The following is a 26,889-nucleotide window of genomic DNA, read 5'->3' on the forward strand; positions in this document are numbered from 1 at the left end:
TGCTGTCTTTAGATGCTTTCTTGGGAAATTATTTTCCTCCCAGGCCAGCAAGTGCCTGAGTCTGCTGGGAAAGGTGGGATTCCTTTAGATGGGACTGGAGGGGCCGCGAGGTGGCAGAGGCGGCCGGGCTCACTGTATGAGAGATGAGGTCGGCCTCATCATTCCTCGTCAGTTTATCAGAACTCACACAAGTTGTACGTGTAAGGTTCTTTCTATAACAAAACTTTCCTCATTGGTGATGGGGGACCCTGTGATGTGCATGGAGCCTGGTGTGGGGTGCTCTGGCTTTAGAAACACGCCTCCACACTGCTCTCGGACCACACTCTCCTGCCAGCTCTCTCACCATCAGTGTTCGCTTCAGGGCCTCTCTATTGCACAGACGGCACCTGGGTGATGGGGGGCTGAGTTCTGGAGACAGACTTGCTTTTGAATCTTGGCTGTGCAGCCAGGGACAACCTGAAGCACTGTGCTTATCCGCTGTAAGCCTCAGTTTCCCCTGTCCATTAAATGGGCTTGATAAGAACAGTATCCGCCCCAGAGAGTCTACCCCTGACTTCACGATGGCACCCGCGGCATTCTCAGCGGGTGTCTGGTGTGTGTGCGGGAAGCATTGCTTCAGGGCCCCTGCTCCCCCGGCTCGCTGTAGACGTGACTGCCCCCAAGCCTCTTTAATCACATAGTGGGTAACTTTCACTGGCAAGAACCCAGGGGACAGGAGTCAACACAAAAATAGCTCTGCTGGGTGCCTTGGGAAAACAGTTAACAATAAGCAACTTGGTTTGCGTTTTTTTCTAGACTTTTCTTCACATTATCAAATATTGTACAGAAGATAAATTTGGTACTCAAGAAACTTGGCATAAAAACTTTAAAAGAGTAATCAGGCCTGTTAATCCCAGCACTTTGTGAGGCTGGGGCGGGTGGATCAGTTGAGGTCGGGAGTTCGAGATCAGCCTGGCCAAAATGGCAAAACCCTGTCTCTACTAAAAATACAAAAATTTAGCCCGGTGTGGTGGCTCATGCCTGTAGTCCCAGCTACTCGGGAGGGTGAGGCAGGAGAGTCATTTGAACCCTGGAAGTGAAGGCTGCAGTGAGTAGAGATTGTGCCACCAAACTCCAGCCAGGGCAATAGAGTGAGACTCTGTCTCAAAAACAAACAAACAAAAAAAAACAAAAAACAAACAAACAAAAAAGATTTACTGGAATAAAAGAAAGATAAAAAGTGAGATTTAAACAACGTGCATTCGGCCAGGTGCGATGGCTCACGCCTGTAATCCCAGCACTTTGGGAGGCCGAAGTGGGTGGATCACCTGAGGTCAGGAGTTCGAGACCAGCCTGACCAACATGGTGAAACCCCATCTCTACTAAAAATACACACATGCACACAAATTAGCTGGGTGTGGTGGCATGTGCCTGTAGTCCCAGCTACTTGGGAGGCTGAGGCAGGAGAATTGCTTGAACCCAGGAGGCAGAGGTTGCAGTGAGCTGAGATTGCACCATTGCACTCCAGCCTGGGAGACAGAGCAAGACTCTGTCTCAACAGATCAATCAATCAATCAATAAGATGTGGATTGGATTTCTGGTTGACAGAGCAAGATTCTGTCTCAATAAATAAATAAATAAACAAATAAATAAATAAGACATGGATTGGATTTCTGGTTACCTGGAGGCTAACCCAAGACCCTTTTCTGTTAGGATCAAAAATCTCTCCACTGTGGATTTGTCCGCATTTCCCCCAGAGGAAACAGCGTTTGCTGGTCACATGATTAAAGGCCATTCTCCTGCACGTCAAAGGTAACTGAGTAAGACCGTAGGTAAATAGAATTACACTGAAACTACAATATTCCCTGAAAACAAACAGCAACACCACAACCTCCTACGTTGCCTCTTTTCTCTAAAGGAGCACAGCAGCGCACTGCAGTTTGGGCCACGAGCGGCCGGGGCTTGCTGCTCCATTTAAAATCCTGTTTCCCGGCTCTTGCTTCCCCGCTGGTCCTCACACGCAGAGCATCTCCAAACTGTTACCATGAGCACTTCCTTCCACAGTGGCTCTGATTTTAGACCTGGAAAATATAATTTGGGTTAAAACTCAATGGGGAGTCCCTCCTGCAGACGGGTTGCCGTGGAGATTGTGTTGGGGCGCGCGGCCTGAGGAGCCTCGGGGCTCGATCTGCCTCCGCGCCAGCTGGCCGCGCGCCCCTGCCCAGCACCCTCCCGCCGGCTGCCGCCCTGAATCGCTGCCCGGCGCTCTGAGCATCGTAGCATGTCCTGGGGTGTCTGGGCCAGGAGTAGTTTTGCTGAGAGAAACCCTGATTTTGTTCAGCTTTGCCAAGAGCTGCAGAGGACTGGTTGGGCCTTCCCAGCCCCTGAGAGTGCAGCTCCATCGGCCTCAGCCAAACACCATCATTGCGTCTCCACGCCAGGGCCGGGGCTGCGCCAGGCTGCGGGACAGCTTTGGCCAATGGAAGCGGGAAGGGGCTTGCGGGGGTGTCTGGCAACGTTTTCCTTACAAATGGAAGTTGACAGGTGAGGAGTGATCCTCCACACCTCCAGATGTAGGGCTCTGAGGGTTTGAAGCTTAGAACTGCGGACACCATCTGGCATCCCTGTGGGAAAACCAAGAACCTTGCAGAGAGGTGGAGCCAGAGTCAGGAGGTCCCTGGTGGGCTGAGGCCACCAACGCTGACCGGCCAACCTGTGGACGTCTTGCCATGTGGACATGAGATTTCCTGGTATTGCTAGTTATGGCTTAATCGTGTCCCCCAAAATTCGTGTGGAAGCCCTAACCCCTAATGTGGCTGTATGTGGAGATGGGCCCAGTGACCTTTAAGGAGGCCATTAAGGTAACATGAGATTTTGGGCTGGACCCTTTAGACAAGGCCCATAGTAAACTTATGACTGGTGTCCTTATAAGAAGAGAAGATTAGGACACAGACACACACAGAGGGACGGCCATGCGAGGACACAGGGAAAAGACGGCCGTCTGCAAGTCAAGGAGGGACCTCAGAAGGAACCAACCCTCCTGACACCTTGATCTTGGACTTCGAGCAGCAGAACGGTGAGTAGTAAGTCTCTGTGGTTTAAACCCCCAGCTCTGGTACTTTGTTATGGTGACCTGAGCAGGCCAATACCATGCTGAAGCCCACATAGGCTTAGGGAGTGAGGAACATAGTCCCTAACTCAAAATGGCTTAGACAATTAGGAGAAAACAGACAAAAGCACATGTATGAAGCCAGGAGGTCAAGCAGCCCATGGAGGTTCAGCAGTGTCACCAGAGCTCAAGTGTCATCCACATGTCCACCCTGCCCAACTCAGCCTGTTGCTGTGAACCTCAGGCCAACTCCCTCATGGTGCCAGAATGGCTGCCATATTTCCAGCGATCACTTGCAGATGATGTCATCCAGAGGCAGGAACGAGGTGTTAGGATGTTCCTACATGTCTCCACTTTGTAAAAGAGAAGAATGATGCCTGTCTAGAAGCCTGCCAACCTGTCAGTAAGCTGACATCATACCACTGCACTCCAGCCTGGGAGACAGAGCAAGACCCTCTCAAAAACAAAACAAAACAAAACAACAACAAAAAAAAAGAAAGAAAAAACCAAAAATCCAATCTCATCAAATCTCACCTTACTCAAAATACTGCAGTAGTTCCACTTGGCTGAGAATAGATACATAATTCCCTACCTGTATCTGCAGGGCTCTGCCTGGCCCCCAACCTCTGTAACCTTAGCACAGAACACACTTCTCCCTCTCTTTTCTCCCCGGGTATCTGAGCTACTGGTTTCTTGTTTGTTTGTTTGTTTTTGTTTTGAGATGGAGTCTTGCTCTGTCACCCTGGTTGGAGCACAGTGGCATGATTTTGACTCACTGCAACTTCCACCTCCCGGGTTCAAGCAGATCTCCTGCTTTTTAGCCTCCTGAGTAGTTGGGATTACAGGCGCCCACCACCATGCCCGGCTAAGTTTTGTATTTTTACTAGAAACAGGGTTTCACCTTGTTGGCCAGGCTTGTCTGAAACTCCTGACCTCAAGTGATCTGCCCACCTCAGCCACCCAAAGTTCTGGGATTACAGGAGTGAGCCACCACGGGCTGCTGTTTTTTCTTGTGCATCAAACTCACCTTTCACTTTTCCACTAGGGTGTTTTTGCAAATACAGCTTCATCTGCTCTTCACCTGGTAAATGCCTGACCATCTTTCAGGTCTTACTTGTCATTCTGTTAGGGAAGCCTCCTGTGTTCTTTGACAAGGTCCAGCTCACTTGTGCTGAGTAACTCACCCCAAGCCAGAGGCTGAAGATATCAGCTGACTGTTTCTCCCAGGCTGAGAATAGACTGGGAGGTTCGTGGGCTGGTGATGCCTCCGGAGGCTGGCATGTCACTTCTGCCACAGGTACTGGCCAAAGCAGGTCTCAGGTCCAGCCCAGACTTGGGTGGGGCAATAGACACCACCTCTTCTTGGAAGATGGCAAAACGCTGCAGTCTTCTTTCGGTCTTTTTTTCTAACCTGCCACCCTATCCATGTAGGTTTGCTTAGCACATTGCATTTCTCCTTTCTGGAACTTGTAGATGCTACTCTTTCATCTGCAAACTCCATGAGTGATGGTGGCTCCTCCCACTCATCGTTACATCTCCAGCACCGTGGGACACAGTACTCAGAAGAGAAGTGTTTAAAGTTTGTTGAAATGACCAAATGAAATGCAACCATGCTCTAGGTTAACCTGAAAAGACAGCTATGTTTCAAATGAGGATGGTTTACAAGCCTAAATTATCCATCTTGTAAGCCTTTGAAACAACCTAACACGCACAAATAGAAAAGCTTAGGAAATGATGGTGCATCTGCTTGATTGGATGTTACGTAACAGTTTTTAAAATGGCAACAACCACACTCAAGTTGGGAAAATCCTTATGATAGAAAAATGAATAAGAAGCAGTGAGGAAGACGGAGCATAAAGAATGCATTCCCATGGCTCAGACACCCAGTGCTATGGCTGGGCCCTCCCGGGAGTGCACACTCTTTGCCCCAGGAGCTGTGCTCTCTGGTTTCCTTCCTGGAAACTCCTGCTTGTCCTTGGAGGCCTTCCCCAGGACCCGAGTGACTGTGCATTCCTGTAACTTTCTCTTTCTCTGCAGCAATACTCAGCTCGCCGAGCTTGTTCATGGGGTCTTTGCGGCTGGGTTGGGACCCTCGAGGATGGGGCTGCGGCCTCCCTCACTGCTGCGCCTCCCACACCTGGCCCGGAGCAGCACAACGTTCAGAGAATGTGTGAGTGTCCTGAGCCTGCTGTGTAATCCCCACACACAACCCCCATTGTTATTGGCTTCAATAGCAGAAGTAGAGCCTCCCTGTTCTGGGGGCCCAAAGTCTATCATCAAGGCATGGGCAGGGCTGCGTCCCCTCTGAAACCTGGAGGGGTGGATCTATGCCTGACTCTTCCAGCTCTAGTGTTGCTGGTGGTCCTGGACCTTCCTTGGCTTGTAGACAGCAACGCAGTCCCTGCCTCTGTCATCATGTGGCCTTCTCCCGTGTTGTGAGGTCACCTCCCTGCATCTCTCCTCTTCTAGAAGGTCCCGTCCTTGGATTAAGGCCCTCCCTACTCCAGTATGACTTCATCTGAATCAATCCCATCTGCAAAGACCCTATTTCCAAATAAGGCCACATCCACAGGTACTGGGGGTTGGGATGTCAGCATATCTTTTTGGGGGACAGAAGCAGCCAACAGGGCAAGTAAGGAGAGGAGGAAGGTAGGAAGGAAGGAAGGAAGGAAGGAAAGAGGGAGGGAGGCAGGGAGAGAAGGAAGGAAGGAGGGAAGGAAGGAAGGAAAGAAAGAAGGAAGGAGGGAAGGGTAGCTGCTTTTGGGTGTGGTGAAGCTGAGATTGGATTCCAAAGCCCTGCTCCTTCCTGCACCTGCCTGAGCCACGGGCACCGCTGCGAGTCCATCGTGGGCCCTGATATTCTGTGGGCGGTGGGAGATGCTCCTGAGTTAGTCAGGCCTGAGGTGCCCAGGAGGCCGTGCACAGCTGCATCCAGCTCACCCCGGCCTCTGCGCGGGCGCAGCTCGCCATTGGGTTTCAGCCTCTTCTCATGGCTTCCTTGTAGCACAGAGCGGGGCCCGCCACGCTTTTGGATGTCTAGAGACCAGGCTTGAAGAAAGACTGTGGCATCAGCCATTTCTACTCTGGGGAGCAGGAGCTAGGGGAGGGCTCCTCCGGCACGTTTGCCTTGCTGGCCTCCTGCAACTGTGGGAGTCAGGGCTTCGTCTTCCCTCAAAGGAGTGTGGGCACAGCCATGCAGGAGATGCAATGTGGGTGGAAGGAATTGTGTGAGCACTTTAATCACCACCATCATAGTACCGGGGCTCCTGCCTTGCTCATAGAAACTGCTAGAAAGTTGTTTGTTCTGGAGATGAGCCATATTCTCTGAGGTACCAGAGAAAGTGGCCCCTGTACCCCTCTTTGCCGGCCAGCAGCACCCGCTCCAGAGAGGCTCAGGGTGCAGGAGAGCTGCTGCTAGCTGGTGCACCTCGGGACAGGGAGGCCCCCATTGCAGAGCACACTGACCTCTTGCATGTCAAAGACATTTGCAGATCTAAGGCCTAACCCAGACCCCGACTCAGAGTCTCCAAGGCTGGGACCTGGGTCTGTACTTCTAGCAGCTCCCCGCGTGGTTCTGACGTCACCTCTGCTTGTGGCGTAAAGGCCACTGGAGGAAAATCCACATTGCCCACAGCTCTTGATGGCTTGGTTCCCATAGCCACTCCTGCTGGTGGGGAGAGTGGCCCAGACACCCTGGAGGAATGGAGGCATGGCATCCATCACACATGAGCTCTCTGGGGCGCACGAGCTGGGACTTAGACCTCGGTGGCTTCCTGGCACCTTGCTCATAACCTTGAAAATGGCAAATGCTTGGACATTCATTGATCCCTTCACCTCTAGGGACATGCAGCCCCTGTGGGCATGTGCAGAGTGTGGGCAGGAGTGTTGTGGTGGCGGGGCCCTGATTTCTAGCATCTGCCTATTCCTGTTGTGTAAATGCTCCCACCCCTGTTGATCCGGGCTACCTGTGTGGTGTCACTAACTGTGGAGTTGGGAAGCAGCGTGCACGCCACCTGCTCTTGCAAGCCCCTTGAGATGGCTCTGGTTCCTGAGCCACCGGGGGCTCATCTGAATCTGTCGTGACATCTACCTCCATCTCTTTCCCATTTCCAAATCTTCCAAGACAGAAAGGGAGGGAGAAGGAAGGAGGCAGCCAGAAAGGCAGGGGCTGGTGGGCCCAGCGGGAGGGGGCTTGCCCTCTGGCAGGCAACGTGACCTGCCAATCCCCCCATGAGGCCCCACTCCCGCCGCCTGCTCTAATAAACTCTAAACTCCTGTGATTTAAGTGAAGGTTTCAGATTAACATTTAAATTAATGCCGGACTGGAAATCTGGAGCCCAGGTCGCTGATGTGACTCTGTTAACTTGTTCTGTGACCTGGGGCGGAAATTTAAAATGATCTTTTCTCGTGGAGCGGCCCCTCTGAGGGGAGGTCAGGGATGGCAGGCCTGGGGGCCCTCCTGTCCTGTTGGAAGCCCGGCACCTTCCCTTGCTGACGGGGCCACCCTGACCCCAAGAAGCCCTGCGTGGCCTGGGTGGGGGAGCGTGCCCTGGTCCTGCCACTGCCACACCTATGCTTAGGACATTAGGGGCTGCTGCATGACAGGTGTGCACTCCAAGGGGCTCTGCCTTTACATGGCCTGTCTTGGTGCTTGTGAAATGTGGGTCTGAAATGAAGGCAGCAGAACATTAAAATATGGACCCAGAGAGCCCTGCGAGCTGAGCCCACTCGCTGGCCCCTTTCCACTTCTGCCAGCAAGTCCAGCCTTGGGGGCTCCAGGGAGCCAAGGACACCCACAGTGATCACAGCACAGGGAGCATCCGGGCTCAGGCTGGGGCAGCTGGGCAGGAGCCTGGGCACAGGTCTGCAGGCACAGAAAGCAGAGAGATGCCGAGGAGAGATGGGGTCCCCAGCTTGTCACTGGGCCCAAGTTAGGGATTCCAAGCAGCCAGTGGGGTCAGGAAGGGGACAGCAGGCGTGGAGTGGCCATGTGTGGGGCCAGGAAGGCGACAGCAGGCATGGAGTGGCCTACAGACTTGTGCAACCCCCTCCCTATGATGGGAGAGACTCTGGGTAAAGCTGGGTGATGCTCACCCACAGCCCAGCAGGGTTTGACGCTGGGCACTTGATGGCAAGGCCACATTCTTTCTGTTGGCCAGCACTGTCTTCTGCCAGCCAGGCAGTGAGGATGCACCATCTCTAGCTCCTGGGTCCACCAGGAAGGGCTGGAGGTGGCTGTCAGGGCAGAGGCCACCTGGGCCCCTGGAAATGCTGGACTGGGCCCACCCTGGTTCTCAGGGAACCTTCACACCTGGCTGACGGCCACCCTCTTGGGCTGTGCATGGCTCCTCTGAAGTTGGCCTGGAGGCCAGGGGCCACCCCTCCTTTGTGCTGACCGCTTTGGCCTCTACTTCCAAGACACCATTTCCCACCATCTTCCCTCTCCCAGGAGCCAGGGTAGAGGACATCAGACAATCCCATCCCTTCTCCTCCTACTCTCGTCTGAAAGCTGCGCTCCTGCTGTCCTCAGGGGTCCTAGGCGGCCCCATTCTCAGCAGTAACATGGTCACCGCCGACTCTTCCTAGAGGACTCCTCATCTGAGCCTACTGGGCTGTCCACCACCTGCGGGCCCAGGATTCTGGGCCCACACTCCCCTGGCAGCCTTGGCCCTGCCTGGCTAAGATCCCCCACTGGGGAGCACTGGCCACGGAGGATCCTTTCTTTTTCCATCCCAGAGGTAGAAGGTGATGCTCGTCTGTGTGAGTGTAGTGAACTCAAAATAGCAGTGGCTTACCTGGACACTCGTCTCCCTCTCGTAAGGGTGGAGGGTGCTGTCCCAGTCAGCACAGAGTCTCCCCTTGCAGGACCCAGGACCCGCCTTTGAGTTCCTCACCCTGACATCTCCCAGGGCACCCTGGTTCTGGGGCCTGAGCTGAGATCCAACCTTTAGTGGGTCAGAGAGGGCGTAGGGCGAGCACTGGCTCTTCAGGAAGATTCCAGAACACATGGTTGTAGAACCAAGTTACAGGCCCTGGCCTAGCTGCAAGGGAGCCAGAAAGGAAGTGTTTATTCTTGGAGCTGTAAGTCCTGCTCCTAGAGAAGAGGGGCTTGGCTGTGGTCAGTAGCTTTGAGCCCCTGTGCACTGTGTCAAGTACAAACAGTAAGTGCTAATGGGGACACCTGAGACACAGGTTTTCATGCCTCTGCCATGAAAACTTCCTTCTCCTCCTAGAAGCCTCAGAGAGACAGGCTACTCTGTCAGAGACCTCCAGGCCCCAGAGGAGCCCAGTGACACTCGTTAGATGTACTGCTCAATAACAGGTAATCATAGTGATCAATGATCTCTTACATCGATTGAAGGTCACTGACCCCTAAGAGCAGGGTTGGGAGGGAACGCAGGCTGTGGGCCTCCGAGGACTGAGTGCCATCTGTGTCCTCAAACAGTGGCTCTGCTGATTTCTATAGCACACTGGGTAGGGGAGACACCTGGGAAAGTCCCTCCATCTCTCCAAGCCATGTCCGTGAAATGGGGATAGTGCTGGAATCACCACCACAATGTCCTGGAGTGTACCAGGGCATGACACGTGGAATGCAATACCCAGCAACTAAAGGCAGTGAGCATGCTGGTGTTCCAGCTTCACGCTCACAACTGGCCTTTGACCTCGTCCACACAGCCTGTGCCCTCAGTGCCAGCATTCGGACACAGGATGAGAAGGGAGCACTAAACGCGGTATCAACTGTGCCCAAGTCATGTGCTGGGCAGAGAAAGGCTATGCTGTTCTAAGAGGGACCAAAACACAGACAGAGGGAGAGTGACTCAGATGGAAGCTTTGGGTCTCATTTCACAGCCAGGGGAGCGGTCCACACGGGCGGGCAGCCTCTGCTCGTGGCCGTCAGGACACTGACATCGCTGTCTCTTTTCTCCCACATCCCCTTGGGCTGGCTCTGACATGCTGACTTCCATCCACAGACAGGAAAGCCAGAATCCGTTTTTGGTTCAGCAAATGAGGCTGATGTTGGACACATCACTTCATTTATCTTTTATTTGTGAGAGTTCAGACCCAAGGGCACAGCTCAGCTGTCTCCATTGGGCAGCCATGGCCTGGGGAGAAGGGATTTTAGGGGACAAAGCCAGCTGCATTTCCCATAAAAATAAATTTCAGAGAGTCCCCTTTGACTTCAAATCCAGCAAAAATGTATCTTTTGGAGAAAGGCCTAGTTTCGACCAACTTTTCTCACAGTGCAGAAGCTACTTGGGTGTAATTATTGCAACCCAGAGGGGCTTCCAGGTCCCATGGACTCAGTGGATGAGCGTCTGCTGTATTTAAGGAAAGGACCTGTAGTCCCAGCTACTCGGGAAGCTGAGGCAGGAGAATTGCTTGAACCTGAGAGGCAGAGGTTGCAGTGAGCCAAGATTGTGCCACTGTACTCCAGCCTGGGTGACAGAGCGAGACTCTGTCTCAATAAATAAATAAATAGGAAAGCACATTTTAAGGCTGGACTTGGTGGCTCATACTTGTAATCCCAGAACTTTAGGAGGCTGAGGTAGCAGGATGTCTTGAGTTCAAGACCTACCTAGGCAACATAGTGAGACCCTGTCTCAAAAAAAAAATGAGCTGGGTGTGGCAATGTGTGCCTGTAGTCCAAGCTACTCAGAGGTGGAAATGGGAGGATGGCTTGAGTGTGGGAGGTTGAGGCTGCAGTGAGCTGAGATAGTGCCACTGCACTCCAGCCTGGGCAACAGAGTGAGACCCTGTCTCAAAAACAAAAAAGCACATTTTAAATGTAAAAGTAGATTGTATATGGTTTTGAAAACACAAAATACAAAAGGGAACATAAAAAAAAGTCTGTCTTGCCGTGTTTGAAAACTCTGCAGAGGACGAGAGTCCTCCCCAGGTCCTGGGCACATCGGCACTGTCCCTGTTCTAGCTGGAGGATGGCACAGAGGAAGTCACTCTGCCCCTCCCAGAGAGGCCACCTGCACAGGCCTGGCTTCGGCTCTCTTCCTCCTCTGATCACAGCTGTTTTGTGTCTTGTTTAGCGTGCAGGGCCCTGATGGACGAGGTAGAGCACGACATCACCAAGGCTCGGCAGAAGAAGGCCAAGGTGGGCTCCTTCCGAATCAATCCTGATGGGACGCAGGAGAGGAGAAAGGTAGCGGAAAAGATATTATGTGCCAGTGTATAATTGCGGATATGGGCAATTACCAACCATTTATCCAAACAGCAGTTGGTCTTAATCTTCTAACCTTTCTCTTGTTCAGGGTATCAGCTCTAAATTGCTTCTGAGTCCTGGGGGACCCAAAGTAATCTTTAAGCTTGAAATTGAAGTATCTCTCTCAGCACCTAAATTTTGTGTCTCGTCAAGTCGAAAGACGTTTCGGCACTGTTCTTCATCAGAATAAAAATAGCGCATCCATGGTTCTTGGTGAGGCCAGCAGGGGGCCCAGAAGAGGCCAAAGGGGTGGCCTAGAGATGCTCGAAGCAGAACGGCCCCCTCCTGGGTACCACACTCCCTCCCCTTCCAAGAGCTGCAGATTTCTAGTTGGGGGTGCAGGTTGTAAGACCCACTTTCTGTAACAGACGGGACACTTGGCATGGAGAAAGAAGAAATGTTCTTGCACAACCTAGAGAGGGGCTCCCCCTGAGGATCAGAGGTGGTGAGTGGGGTGCTGGAAGGATGGAATCTAAGACACCAGGAGGGACCCATTAGGGGACACCTTCCCCTCTGAGCCCTCAGGTACTAGGTGCCCAGAGCACATAAGCCAATTTCAGCATCATTCTAGGAGAAATATTAACAGAAAGGTGTTCCCCAATATATCCCAACTCACTCAAAGCTAAACAGAAGTGGGTCTGAATTTCTTGCAGCTTTCCTTTGTCCTGGTGCACTGCACCTGCCTTAAATAATGCAAGCCAGGCTGTCTGTGTGGGGTCCATGTCTTCCCGGAGCTGTGCGCCCAGCCAAAGAGGACAGGGCAGGAAAGGAGAGTCACCGACGGGTGCCGTGGTTGAACTGTGGGGCTGTGACAGGCAGCCCTTACCGAAAGTGCCTCAGGCTTCTAATGCGCCTCAGTTATGAATGAGGGAGGAATTTCCATCCACAGGTCAGTACCTCTAAAGGAGAGTGCTGGGCTCTCAGGGGTCCCTGTTGGGTTCGTTGCCTCCCCAAAGGCACACTCAAGGATGAATCCTTCAAGAGGCATGTCTGGCAAGTCCACCGGAGGGACCCCGTGCAGGCCCACTGGCTGCTCTGCTGCAGGTCTGACGCCTGCACCTAGGAATCTCAAGGTCCTTTGTGGTCACCTGAATGCAGGACATGTGCCTCCACAAAACCCAGAACAGTACTGGTCCCCGATACCCGGCCGGGAGCTGATTCCCACTGTCAAGCAGGGCCAGGGAAGATGTGAGTCCCTGTCCGTGTGTGCATTGTGTCCATACGTGTAGGTGTGGGGGTCTGTGCCAGCTAGCATGGCTTTGAAGATAAGTTGAGTCTCAATACTTCAATAACTCCAATCTGGGCTATCAGACCCATCATTAGTGCTCCTGGGCCAGCAGAAAGGAAGTCTTTCTCTACCGGGCCGACAAAGGAGAGCCAAGGAAATGACTGCAGAGCCCTGAGGAAGGGGCTGGAAGGGGAGGAGCCGGGTAGCCCTTCTTTATTGACAGCTGCTGGGCGACAGTCTTTAAGTGATTTTCTAGTCCTGACACTGACCCTGCAGAAAGAATAGCGTCTCTGCATTACTGATGAGAACAGGGGGAATCAGGCTGAGTGGCCACAGCTCTCACAGTGGATGGAGGGCCATGTGGGGATTGGGATGGCACCAAATTGTACCTTCCACCCTCCTCGAATTCGCACCTCATCCTTGAGTGATGTGACCCAGGAGTCCACGTATGGGAGTCCTAAGCCTTTCCAATGTGTCTAATACAAGAATGGAATTAAATTTGCCTGGAGAAAATGGGCCACACCCTCCCCTGCTTTCTGTTGTCTTGAAGGATGTTCCACTTCAAGGCGATCAAGTTGAAATGACTTTTCTGATTTTGTCAGGAACACTCAGTCTGCAAAGCAATTTGAAAGCAGCTCGGCTGCTACATTCACCAGTGTGCCCAGGGCAATCTCAGAGTCGCAGCTACAAGGAGCTGGTGCTGATCTCAGGCGATCTTTCTGCCTGGGGCTCCTGCTCAGTCAGAAGTAGCGCAGGCCAGCATTACACACAGACTTCTCTCTGCAAACATGGCGCACCCTGTAGGCGTGCATGTGGGTTCCTCGTGCTGGAGAACTCGTCTTTAAAGCCCTCGTGTTGGGGAACAGCGTGGCCTGGCGGTGGGGGTGTGGCTCAGCAGTTCCTGCCTCTGGCTAACTCACAACGCAGTGACCCCATCATGTCCCACCACTCCCATGCTTCAAAGAGCTGCACCATCTTTCCCAGGAAACTTCTAGAAGGTCTCTCATCCTTCCCACTTAGAAAACCCTTCCTTGCTGTGATTGACATTCCTGTGGCATTGTTTTCTTCTGCCAGCAGGCTACTTGGCCAAACTCGAAAGCAGGGGATCTGGCAGTGTGAAGTCAGCTCTGCCCTTGCCCCGCTTGGACTGGGATGGGGGCCAGGCTGGTGTTACTGCGGGGGCCACTCTCTTCCTTCCACCCAGCACCTCACAGAGCCCGTGCTCAGCTTGGCCTTCAGTGAAGAACAAAAGAAGGTACACAGCTGCCAAATGAGAGGGTCTCGGGCCTCCGTCATCCTGCCTGGAGGAGCCTCGAAGCCAGAGGTGTTCCCAGCCCGGTCCGGCTGGCCACAGGGTGGCCGGACACCCTGCCTGCATTTTCCTCCTTTCTGGACTTCAGTCAGGATGGAATGAAACACAGGCCGTGTCCTCAGAGCTGAGGGTGCTGATGCCACAGGGTCCTTGGAGAGGCTGTTCCTCTGTGAGAGGGATGAGGCGGGTTCCCCGGAGAACCCGAGTTCCTAAGGGGAGCCAGGGGAAGAAGCAAAGCGAGTGAGTGGCCTCTCGGGCACTGTGCAGACCCTATGGGTGCAAAGTGGCCTGTGTCCATACCGGGCTATTCTCTCCGTCTAGCCTCAGGCTGGGGTGGCTCTGCGGAGGGCAGTGTGGACAGAGGAGATGTGCAAACCAGCTTCTCTCAGGTCAGGCATCCCTTGCTTAGAAGAAGAGTCAAAGGAGGCCCCCAGAGAGCGGCAAGTCAGAGGGCTGTGGCTGCAGGCAGGCCTCTGCCCACACTGGCTCAGTCCCCGGTGTGGATGTGGGGCTTGGACAGACACAGATGAGGGCCAGGTGCCCATGAGGGTCTGCGTGTCCTCCCAGCAGCAGGCGGGTCTTTGGGTCTGGCTGCGCCGCAGGAGCCCCGGGATATGTGGGGATCCCGCTTTTTTTCTACTCTGTGTACTTTGCTACTAGCCCCATTGCAGCTCAGACAGAAACCCCCCAGCCCCAGGGGTGTGCAGTGGCTCTTTCCACGTGAGGCCCAGCAGTGAGGCCCCAGCATCGGTCAGGAAGCTCAGGTGAGCCCCGAGGAGCAAGCAGAGGTCTCCACAAAGAGGATTTCCACGCCCACGTCCAGGGCTGCAGGAATCGCGCCCCCAGCCTCACCCCTGTTCTGACCTTCCTCACTTGGCTCCCTATGCCCGCCCATGGGCAAGAGGTGCCCTGACCATGGTTAGGGGGTCACTCCCTGGAGCCTGGTGACTCCCAGACCCCTAGGTCCAGAGAGCAGCTGGCAGAACCAAGCAGGACTTGCTCTCCCTCTGGCTCCCCTGACTCCCCTACCCAGCTCCGCCTTCCCTGCCTGACAGTACTCAGCCTGGCAGGGAGGGAGTCAGCTCTCAGGCCCTAGGGCAGGGGTTGTGAATACTCGCCAGGGAGCATCCCACTGCACGTTCCACACCGGCTTCTAGGATTTTCCCGGCAGAATTCTCTCCCCCCACCCTGCCCCCGCCACGGCAGCCGGCTTGCAAACGCAGCATTCATTGGCTGCCTTCCAGTAGAACTTCCCCTCCACTCCAGTGTTTCCAGAACCTTCCCGATAAACAGCCCTGGGAGAATCCCAACAAAGACAGTACTGAAAGGTCCCGTCAAGCAAAGCGTTCCCTCCGTAGGGCTGCCGTGGTTTCTGAGCACCAGGGCTGCTTACCTGCCTTTGAGTGACGGTTACGGAGGCCCGTGTGAGGCTGGAAGACTTTCCTTCCTGGAAAGGACCTCAGGGCGTGTGGCTCCATCCACACTCTACTCCTGGCCAGCTAGGCAGCAAGACCCTCGAGGAACCGTGCCTCAGCTTCCCTTGCGTTAGACAGAGCAAGACCCACTGGACGGTCGCCCCACACTCAGCAGACTGGGGGTGCTCTGGGGAGCCTCAAAGCCAAGCCCGGTTGGCCTCCCTTCCCATCATCTGAGGCTGACCCTCCAAGCAGGCTAGAAGGGAGGAAGCTGTGGGTCGTATGGTGCGGGGAATGATTAGAAAATAATGCATATTATTCTAATCAACATCATTCTCAAGCTAGCTCAGAAGCCTTCAATGTTACCAACTTTATGGGACAGCCTGTAAAAGTACAGCGGACGGAAGCTGTTTAGTAATCCACGATGTACATAGATCTCAGGGGATTGATTGCCTTGCTCCATTGGAAACATTCTCCCGAGTCAAGGATTTTAGTGCTGTTCTCCTTGAGAAACGAAATTCACGTGCCCCGTCTTGCTCGATGTTCGTGATACGCAGGGAGCGCGTGCTCCGCTCGCAGAGGTCTCTGTCTTCAGAACAGCGGGAACGGCGAGGCTCTGCGGGGCAGCGCTCACTGCAGTCGAGTTCAGAGAGCTGCCTCCTCGGGCCCCAGGCTGTTGGTGACAGGTGGGAGACCACCCCCGCTGCCACAGTAGGTGGGACGTCTTCACTTGATAGCTCCTCAGCACTGGCACAAAGCCTCGTCTGTTCAGCAAAATGCAGCCAGCATCTCAGCACTGCGGTTATTTCCCTATTATTTATTTGTTTATTAAACAGATTGGATTAATGGCACTTTTTCCTGAAACAGAGCAACACAGCAGAAGACAATTTGGAGGCAGTTACTTCTCATTTGCTTACCCGCCTCCTTTCCCAGTGACGAAAGGCCGGCCTCCTGAATGAGGGTACGCACGCACTGCTGCTCTCAGGGCGGCACCCAGGGTCGGGGGGCACCCAGGGTCAGGGAGCTGGAGTCGAGGGGCTCACATTTGCTTTTAGATTTTGAGCCTCCGAACTCCAGTCACTGGATTCAGGATCACCAGCACAAGGTGTGTGTTACCCACAGGGACCCAGGAAATGTGTGTTCACCGAGGGTATCGTAAATGATGAAGCAGAGCTCAGGGGCATCCTCTGCCTTGGCTGAGTGTGAGAGCAAGGCCTCGCTCTCTACGAAAGTTGGAAAGTTCAATCAGAAAGCACCAACAGCAGCAGTGAGGACAAGGCCAATATCGGGTTTGTACCAACGCCTCATGCTTCTTTAACTGAAGTTTTAAAAAACAACTCTGGGAAGTAAACAGGGCCGCTGTAATTAACTTCATTTTAGAATTGCAGATGAGGCCCAGAAAGCTTTAGTGACTCACTTCATTTCGACAAATTAGTATTAATTTAATTTGCTGATAAGTTAATTTAGACAAATTCCAATCCCATTTGCTAGCGCTAGGATGAGGAGAACGAGACCCCAACGCACGGTGCTTTGGCAAGCTGAGCACTTGAATTAAAGGACGTTGGAAGCCCTTTGAAGTTTTCTCAGAATCCTGAACTTTCTAACCTTGTTTCCTCCTCCAGCCCCCAAGTGCAGAGAGACTCTCCCTGAAATTTCCTTATCCGACTTAGGAAACTTCTTTCCAAAAGAAATACAATTGTCGAGATCTCTTCCCGAGGAATTTGATCAAATAACCAGGAAAGATTCAGCCACCAGAGGAGAGAAAAGCCTAAAGGTCACCACCACCCCCAGACAGACTTTTCGTCTGTTCTTCTGAGGGCAGCTCAAAGTGATGACCTGGGAGGCTTTGTCACATGAGAAGCAAATCTTTGTTCACGGTGCAGTTCTACCCCTCACCTTCCCGTAACTTGTTGGTCCTATTCAGTTTCCTAAGAGAATCATTGACAAGATAATATCTGCCTCCTGGGTCCATTCATTTCTCCTAAGAATCACTGGCTATCCCTCTAAAATGGCCCATGGCCCCCCACTTCCTTCTCCTTCATGAAAAGGATATTTAAGTCTCAACCATCTTGCCCTTGTTGGAGTCTCATATTTCATATGGCTCCCATGCTAACACACATTAACGTTTGTCTGCTTTTTTCCCCTATTAATCTGTTTTTCAGTTATTTCAACAAACCTTCACAGGGAGCAGAAGGGAAGCTTTCCCACTGCCCCCACACTATTGACAGAGCTACCCCATCCCATTAGGTACTACGAAACAACAGGGTACTATAACATCCTGGAGCTGTGCAGTGCACAACCTGCACAACTGTACATGGACAAAATGAGAGGGCGGGCTATTCTAACAGGCCAGTCAGGAGGTGCAGGGGAATTCAGCCCATCAGCAATTTTCCTACTCACTAGAGGGCCATGAAATCTGTGTAGTGGCATACAAGAATGTAGAAATATATATTAAATATCAGAGTACATCTTATATAAAAGGAAAGTATGTTTTGTGACACTTTATGTAATGAGTTTTGGTGTAAGAAGTGGGTCATGTCCAAAAAATTGAAAGCTACTATAGCAGATGGCTGTCCCCAGCATGATACAGTAGCCTAAAGGTATTTCATTTGGGAAGATTATTAATACCCAAACAATGCTGCAACCATTCCTGACTCCTGCAGAAAGAAAACCAGAACATCTCTGAATCCTGATAGTACAGCAGTGACAGCTTTGGTTTAGCGGCCTACACTTTCTATGGACCAAGGAACCACAGCTGGGCAGGATGGGGTGGGGAGGGGGACAAAGAAAGGCGCCTGAAGCCGGCTCCTGGACCCTGGTGGCAGCAGCCTTGGGGCTCAGATTCCTACCGATGTGCCCTGGCACTGGTCTCCTTTGGATCAGCACTCCGGGTCTATGTGTGGTGTGGACTAGGGGAGGAATTCTTGCCCGATAGGAGCTTACACTCTGACCCAGAGACCTCAGCAGCCGCCAGTGTGAACGCTGGCGTTCACTTTAGAGAGTGAAGGGTGGATGGTGTGGGGTGGGCAGGAAGTGAATAGGAGGGGGCGCGAGTCAGCCCACAGTGGTGCTCAGAGCAAAAAAGTGAGCAGCTTTGCATGGGGTCTCTTTTTTAACAAGGAGGATATTTATCCAGCAGCCCCAACCCCCAGCCCCCAGAACTCCCCCTCATATCTCATGGGTCAGGAGGGCCTCTAACGCCTGTGGCTAGACCAACTGTGGGGCAAGTGGGGCATCCGCAGACGCCCCTCAGATCAGTCCAGACCCAAACTTGGGGCCTTGTAGGGGCGCGACCTGTCCTGGGCACGTGAGGAGGGGCGGAGTCTGGGATTAGCAGGAAGCGGGTGGGAGGGCTCTTTGGTGGGCAGTCCCCAGATCTGCCACAGTTCAGGGTCACACGCGGGCAAAAGCAGAGAGCTCAGAAGACAGTGAGACCAGCCTGCAGTGTCTGAAAATTAGGTTGGTGACAACAGTCCCTAGTACTTACTTGCATTTTCTTGCAAGCACAAGAGAAAGGGATGGTGTGCAGATGGGCAGCAGGGCTGGAGGCCACACTTAGCAACCAGGAGTTTCAGGGACTACTCCTAAATTGTTTCACAAGGGTTGTTGGCCTATGGATACCACTGTAATATGTAAATTACTTCAGCAACAATTGAGAAACATGATGCTGCAAGAAAATGTTGTTCACAGGAACCTGTAAATTGCCATGTGAAAAAGTCAGAAGGGTATTTTCCTGTTATTAAGTGCAAAAAAGAGGTTATTAACCTGTACATACTGATGCCCTCTTACGTGTCTGTATCTGCTCGCTGGAGGAGGGAGCTCAGGAAATAACTGCAGTAGTCACAGTTCTTGTCTCTCGGTATTACTGCTGAGCTTCTTTCTTTCTTTTTTTGTTTATCTTTAAAAATTTTTTCTATAATAAACATATTACTTATGAATTTTAAAACATAAAGTTTTGAAGTTGTTGTTGTTGTTTTTAGAAATCAAAAGAATTCCATGATAATGTAGAAATTCCTATTCTAAAAAGTAGCATTGTTCTTAATAAGATGGAAAGCTATGCACAGACACATGATTTTGTTTTGTTTAAAATATTCAACAGAGGCTGGACGCGGTGGCTTACGCCTGTAATCCTGGCACTTTGGGAGGCCAAGGCGGGTGGATCATCTGAGGTCAGGAGTTTGAGATCAACCTGGACAACATGATGAAACCCTGTCTCTACTAAAAATACAAAAAAAAAAAAGTAGTCGGGTGTGATGGCGCATGCCTGTAGCCCCAGCTACCTGGGATGCTGAGGCAGGAGAATCGCTTGAATCCGGGAGGCAGAGGTCGCAGTGAGCCAAGATCGTGCCACTGCTCTCCAGCCTGGGCAACAAGAGCGAAACTCCGTCTCAAACAAACAAACAAACAAACAAAAACCACAGAAAGCTGTGATGTGGCCCTCACTTGATTTGTCCAGCTTCACTCCTGGTGGTGTCACTGGCCCTGGAGCAACCTCAGGAACTGATGCAATCCTCTATTTTTGCTCCTTGCATGTGTCCTTTGATGCTTTGAGAGTCCTCGGAAGGAGGGGCTGGAGGGGAGGTAGCTTCCCCCTTCATCTCTGCTGCTACTCTCTCTTCTTTCCATAACTCTCATTGGCCAAGGACCTGCTCTTCTGAGACACGTGGGTCTCATCTCTCAGCCATGTAGAGGACATGAGCAGATGTTAGCATGCTGAGTAATAAATAGCCCTGGCTCCTTTACTTACAGTCCTCATGTTCCTTTCCTCTCAAAGAAGAGCAAGAAGCATGAACAGATGGATGCTCTGGTCCTTGTGTCCCTAGGACTCAGGGTTGTATACATTTTTAATTTGTTTGGTGGCTTTGATTGTGTACCATCTTCTATTTTATTTCTTTTTTATCTTGTTTAAAAAGAGAAACACCATCACTCATTTTTATTTAAATTGCTGGCATCATTCTTTACTGAGTGTGTTTGCCAGGATAGTTTAAGAACCATAACACCGCCTGGTGTCAGTGTCAACGAGAGTTGAGAGTTGACTTCTTGCTTATGTTGTAGTCTAGTGTCAGTTGGCAGGGGGCTCTGCTCCACTTGGTCATTCAGGGACCCAGGCTCTTCTGTCTTGTGGCTCCTCCTCCTGTAAGCCCCACAGTCCTCTTCATCCAGCAGGTAGATGGGGAGAGAGAGCATGGAGGATTCTGTGGGAAATGTTTACAGGCAGGGCCAACAATAAGGGGCCTTGCTTCTACCCACGTTCCATGGCTGGGACTCCAGCACATGTCCTCACTTAGTTGGAAGAGGGGCTGGAAACAGTTGAGCTGTGTCCAGGAGGAGGATGAAGTGGAGTGTGGTGACCATACAGCAGGTCACTGGTCACTGGAGAGAAGCCTGGTAGCATGGGACAAAGAAAGGCACCTCAGTATGGCCCTGGATGCATTTGGTAATCTGAGAAGTTTCCTGAAACCTGTAACTATAGGTTTCAAGCACAAAGCAGCCCGTAGGCTTGCTAACCTCCCAGTACTGCAGAAATAACCTGCCCCACCCAGGACCTGTCTGCTGCAGTGGGTGATCAGTCATCCACAGCCTCCCCTTCCCTGGGGACTTCACTCCAGGTGACCACAGGTAATGCTGCAAGTCCCTGTTTTGCCACTGCATGCCATGGATTTACAGCATGCCATTTCAAATGGCACCTGGACCTCACTGCCTCTGACCCTTCCAGGTGAGGCCAGCCCAGCCCAGAATCTCATCCTGGAGGGTTTACTACCTACAGCCAAATCTTGCACCAAATAATGTACCTGCCAGCCTCCAGTTGCAAATCTCAGAAACACCTGAGCTCTTTTAAATGGAAAGGAATTTACCTGCCTCTTCATATCACAACACCCTCTCCATACTGATTCCCATGAGAAGATGTTGTAGACTTCTCCAGAAAATCCCGATGACCGTAAACCGTGCTTACCAGAGAACAGCAGAATCGGTGAGAAGTCGGGCTCTCCGTCCACCACCTTCTAAATCACAGAGGAATGCATCCGACGACATGGCCCCAATCCTATAGAGCCCTCCAGGTGCAAACGAGTCTTGGAAGCGTAGGGTTTTGCTTTCCAGCCTCTGCAGCCCCGTGGAAGGCAGGATGGGCCCTGAATGTCACCTCCCTATTCGAAGCCTTCTGGGATTAAATCAGGCCCCGTCTGTGGGCAAGGAAGGGAGAAGGCGTTTTGGGGAGGCAGCCGGTTGGACCTGTCTCATGGTATGTGCTCTGCTCATTCCCGGCTTCCTTCATGTCCTTCAGTAAAGCTTTTCCGTCTTATTCCTGTGGATTCTGTACATTTCTTGAGTGTATCCTTATGCCTTATGTGTTTGGCTGCCATTGTGCCTGAGTGTGTGCACCTACCTGTAAGCTCTTGGCTTCTCCCATCTCTGGATCATGATTCATCTGCCGTTGAAATGCTCCCTTCCTCCTCTCCCACGTGATCAAACATTAGCAGAGAGAAGGCTCTCCCCTGAAGCTTCTGCTGCTGGTCCGGCACAGCTCACCTTCCCGGAGGCAGGGCACATGGGAACAGCTGGCATTCATAGTCCATGATGATTGGAGCCCTGGCACCAATGCTGGGTCCATCCCAGAAGTACTTGCATGCTGACCGGGCACAAAGGCAGGAGCCCCACAGATGTTGGATTGGCATTAGGGAATTCGGGATGCAGGAGTGTTTTGCCACTTGTTTGTTTTTGAGCGGAGCCTTCTCCCTGCCCTTTGCAATGTGCTGCGCATCCAGCCGCCTTTTCTGCTGAACACAGTCCCGCTCTCACATCAGCCAGGTCACCACTGGGCTGTCGCAACCTCCCTTTCCCCGAGCTGAGGTCCTGTGCCCACCAGAGCCAGAGAACCACCGACCTCCTCAGTCATATCCTCCCAGGAAGATAGGTGATGCTCTCCAGTGTCCCTTGCCCATAGACACCGGGCCGAGGCCGAGCTCTGACTCCCCAGCCTGATCTTTCCTGCCCAGGAGCTGCCCAGTGCCCGCTCCCTCAGTGCCCAGAAAGCCCTGTGCTCTGCATGTTAGTTGTGGCCTGACTCTGGCCTTCACTAGAGGCTGGCGTCCCATCACGTTCCAGTCTCCACGCCAGCCCCTTGCTGCTGTGGGGGCAGTAGGGGGCGTTCAGGACCCAATTCTATGAATTGCCCAGACCTGCCACCAGGGCTGCCTGGCTCAGCGCAGTTGGCCAACCCCCGACGCTGTGAGTGGAGCAGGCTGAGACAGCGGCCCCTGCCTGCGGCCGATCCGCCCCGCATGCTAAGGTCTGACGTCATCAGAAAGGCCAGGGTGGAAATTCAAACCTGGGGGAACAGGAGCAAGTGTTTGCATCGTGTGTGTGTGTCTGTGTGCACACAGGCAATTGCACATGTGTGTTTGTGTCTGTGCACGTATGTACACTTGTCTGTGTGTCTATGCATGCACGGTGTGTGTGTGCACATGTGTGTGCATGTGTGTGTGTCTGTGTGCATGCGCGTGTGCGTGTGTGTTTGAGCTCAAAGAGCAGAGACAGGGAAGGCGTGGAGCAGGTGTGTGGCCGGCAGCCTATCTGGGCACCAGGGGAGGCACTTGAGGCCATCAGGAGACTGTGCCTGGGTCAGGGGAAAGGAAGGGCAGCTTCTCCTGTTTACCTGTTTCGGGCCCCTAACCCGCTGGCCTGGGCAGTGCACACACACGGCGGGCATCGTCAGAGTCCTGGGGGCACGCAGTGCTCTTCCCGGCGGGGCCAGCAGGGGGACCTTTCCCCCCGGGCTTCCAGGCCTCGGGCGCCACCTCCACAAGGGGTTAACACCCCCTCCCCCGCTCAAACCTCAGGGATTAAAAATTCATGCCGTCCCCAGGGGCTGTGGGGAGGAGGAGGGGATGTGGGGGACACAAAATTAAAAGGGAAAGAGATTATTTTTAATCCTCTTGGTGGGTGCTGAAACAATGCCGGGAGAGCAAAGCCGCCGAGGGTTTGTCCGGTTAGAGCCAGGCATGGAGGACGGACTGTGCCACGGGGAGCAGGTAATTACAAACTGCACGTCTTCCTCGTCTCCACGAGAAATTCGCCTTAATCCCATAGCTATGGCTTCCCCGGTCAGAGGCGCTCAGATTTTCATCATGCTCGGCGCTGTGGACGAGTGGAATCCACATTTGATACCCACTTGGCCCCTCGGGGGTTTCACGCGGGACCAGGATGGAGCGAAGCGCTGGACCCTGCTGGTGCCGCGGGACTTCCCACGCACCGGGCGGCGGAGCTGGCCCCGCTCTGCGCTGGCCGGAGCGTCCGCCTCGCTGCCGTTCGGAGGCGCGCCCTGCACCCGCGGGGAGGTGGGTGTGCACGCCTCGCTTGGGCGTGTGCTTGAACACGTTAACTTTGCGTGGAGAGCCATCGGGAATGCGGCACAAGCTCGTTATGTTTCCCCTCCCTCTCTGGCGAACGGGCATGTTCGGAGCCGGAAGATCCGAGCAGACTCACTGATGCGCCAAGTTACAATGTCAGACCCTGAATGACAGGTGCCTGGTTCGTTCCTCCCTCCAGCCGTTCCTGTCGGGCGCGGCCCGGGTTTGGAGGCTGAGCAAGGCCGCGCCGTTTGGGGGGCGCTGTTTCTGCGGCTGCCTGTGTGGTGTGAGCCACACGGAGGTTCTCACTGTAGGGCTTAAGCTTGGTTACTCTCACTGCAATAGAAGATTCTCGAGTGATGTGCAGAGCTTGTATCTGTTAGAAGGACACTGAGTGGGTATCGATTTGGGATTCTTTTGGTTGTAATACCGGTAAAGGAGAAATGAGCACGTTTTGTTTTCTGACTGTAGACTCAGGCAGGTGGTGTGTGAGGGCATGCATTTTCCTGATTGATGAGATGAACTTTGTCCGTCGTGTTTCCCAGGGACTCCCAACACGCATGGCCAGGAGACGGTGAGGCACAAGCACGTGTGTGTTGCAGACCCAACTCTATGAGCGAGGCAGTTTTTCCATTGTAATAATATGGGAAGATATTGTAGAGGTATTATGGGATTTTAAAATTCAAGTTCTTTTCAGTTGGATTTGATTGAAAAAAATTCTCAGCAACATACTTTCAGAGGAGGTGGTAGGAACCATAAAATAGAGCAGTGGGTCATCTGGGGTCCTCCTTCTAAAGAGCTGGAGAACACTGTCCAAGAACAGGTGAGAAAGGCAGTGACCTACAGGAAGATACAGAGCCTGCAGGCACGCACAGAGACACAACTCCCCTCTGGCAGCAGAAGCCACGAAGCTAGCTTTGTCATCCATCAGCTATAAAGCCAATCATGCTGAATTTTCAGAACCAATTTTTCCTCTCTAAATTTTAGTATCATTTTAATTTATGAAGTATCCTCCTAGACACTGATCTCCGCACAATCTTATGTATCAGTTTGAGCAGATGTTGACGCACATCCTCTTTATTTGCTCAAGCTGTTAGTGTGGAATCCAGGTTGGTCTGGTTCTCACACTTTAACCCAATCCACGCAGGGAGAGTGACAGTGCGCACAGCAAGGGCCACTCATCTTGCTCAGGGCTTCTTGCTGTTGCTTTTGGGCTGACAGTGGCCAGAGGCCCAGGGCTTAGGTGGTTCTAGGGAACTGGTGAAGCAAAACAAGCCGTTTCCCCACTTCTGAGGCACCGCCCTGGAGCTCTGTCCAGGCTGTCTCTTAGGCCGGCACCCATTGGGCCTGACATTCTTGCTGGGATTCCCTGTTTGCTGTCTGCCTGGTGTGACTGTGTGAAGCTGAATGCAGAGAAAGCTCCCAGAGGGTCAACGTGGGGGGGGGGTCTTAGGAAACAGAAGTACAAATAAGGAATTATCCCCTCTCTGAATGCTGGCCGTGTCTCCGTGGGCACAGCCCCATTTGACAGGGAAGTGCCGATATCCTAAGCTGCGGAGAGAGGAAGAGAAGGACACGCTTTGACCAGCCTATAAATCAGGGCTGGCTGGTGGAAGGCTTGGTGGTGTCCAACACCAGACTACGCTGTCCAGACACTGTTTTAAAACTTCTAAGCTGGTTATTGAAGCCTCTCGAACTTAAATGTCATAGCTAGCCTAATTATCTACAGGTTATTTAGATTCCATTTCTTGAATTTCTGTTTCTAAGAACATCAACATTTAGCATAGAAGGCAATTATTTGCCAAGAATTTTGGCATAGTATGAGCCCAAATTTTCCTTTTAAAAAAGCCTTTCTGAAATGAGAAGCCTGTTAACACCTAGAAGAAAGGGTGAACGGCCACGCAGTTTGCAGCATCGGATCTCAGTCGAGGCCTGAGGACGCAGGGCACGCGTGCCTGTGGGAACTAGGCGGGTTGTGTCTGGGGACAGTCAGATTGGTTCTGGGCTCAGTTTATAGCCAAGGATATCAAGTCAAACTGCACGAAGGGTTCCACCTGAACAAAACTATGTGGAAGCCAAGGCAGGGAGGCCATCAGACTGGAGAGCAGAGAGCCTTCATCTCAGCAGAATGACCGAGCCCAAGTTTCTACTTTTGGAGCGAGGTTCTATGCCAGTGGTTCTCAACTGGGGATGGTTTTGTTCCCCAAGGGACATTTGGCAGTGACTGGAGACATTCCTGGTTTTCACAGCTGGAGGGGAGGAGAGGCTCCTGGTATGCAGTGGGTGGGGGCCAGGGATGCCACTCAGCACCATAGTGCACAGGGCGGCCCCACAACACAGGATCACTGGGTCCCCCACGACAGTAGTGCCGAGGATGGAGAAACCCTGTTCTATAAAAGTCTGGAATTTTCTTCACTCAAATCCAGCTGCCAATGTTTAAAGAAAGATGTGGGGTTGTAACCATATAAAGAATGATCTAAGGCTGCCTGGCCTTAGGCAATGGTTCACACCTATAATCCCTGCACTTTGGGAGGCTAAGGTGGGAGGATCGCCTGAGGCGAGGAGTTCAAGACCCCTGGGCAACATAGCAAGACCCCAGTTGTAAAAAACTTTCTTAAAAAAATATAGCTGGGCATGGTGGTCTATAGTCCTAGCTACTTGGGCAGGTGCAGGGGTCGTGGAGGGGAGAGGGGCTGAGGGAGGAAGATTGCTTGGGCCCAGGAGTTTAAGGCTATAGTAAGCTATAATTGTGCCACTGTGCTCCAGCCTGGGTAACAAAGTGAGACTCTGTCTCCAAAAAAACAAACAAACAAACAAACAAAAAACCAAAACCAAAACAAAACAAAAAAACCCTGCTGGTGATGTGTGTTTATTTCCATTTAAAAACTTTTGCTGCCAGTTGTGGACCTCTGACTATAGTTGGGGCCAGTGTGGAGAAAGAGACAGCCAGTGTGGAGAGAGAGACACATCAGCAGGACAGGAAGAGGCTAAGGTGGTTGTGGAACTATGCCCCAAATCCAATGAAGCAGTGCACTGGATTGAACAGTGCCCCCCAAATTTGCATCCACTCAGAAACTTGAAGGGTGGGCCAGGCACAGTGGGTCACGCCTGTAATACCAGCATTTTGGGAGGCTGAGGCGGGTGGATCACTTGAGGTTGGGAGTTCGAGACCAGCCTGGCCAACATGGTAAAACCCGTTTCTACTAAAAATACAATAAATTAGCTGGGCGTGGTGGTGGGCGCCTGTAATCTCAGCTACTCAGGAGGCTGAGGCATGAGAATC

At 52.5% G+C, this 26,889-nt stretch overlaps 1 protein-coding gene across 4 annotated transcripts in view; it reads left to right on the plus strand.

Annotated features, from left to right (window-relative positions):
• The first annotated feature begins 11,111 nt into the window (after positions 1 to 11,111).
• CNPY1 (canopy FGF signaling regulator 1) overlaps positions 11,112 to 26,889 on the plus strand; it is a 51,887-nt gene continuing 36,109 nt past the window's right edge. For 2 of the 4 annotated variants that reach the window (XR_007724504.1, XM_050785735.1), the window contains exon 1: positions 23,033 to 23,288. Coding sequence is in view for 2 of the 4 variants with exons in the window: in XM_050785735.1 (XP_050641692.1) it covers positions 23,211 to 23,288 (78 nt within the window). In the remaining 2 variants the exon portion in view is untranslated. Of the gene's footprint in view, positions 11,244 to 23,028; positions 23,289 to 26,889 lie in introns of those variants that run through there. The other 2 variants (XM_050785736.1, XR_007724503.1) reach the window with 2 other exon arrangements.

Source organism: Macaca thibetana, chromosome 3 (assembly GCF_024542745.1).
Source record: "Macaca thibetana thibetana isolate TM-01 chromosome 3, ASM2454274v1, whole genome shotgun sequence".
NCBI lineage: Eukaryota > Metazoa > Chordata > Mammalia > Primates > Cercopithecidae > Macaca > Macaca thibetana.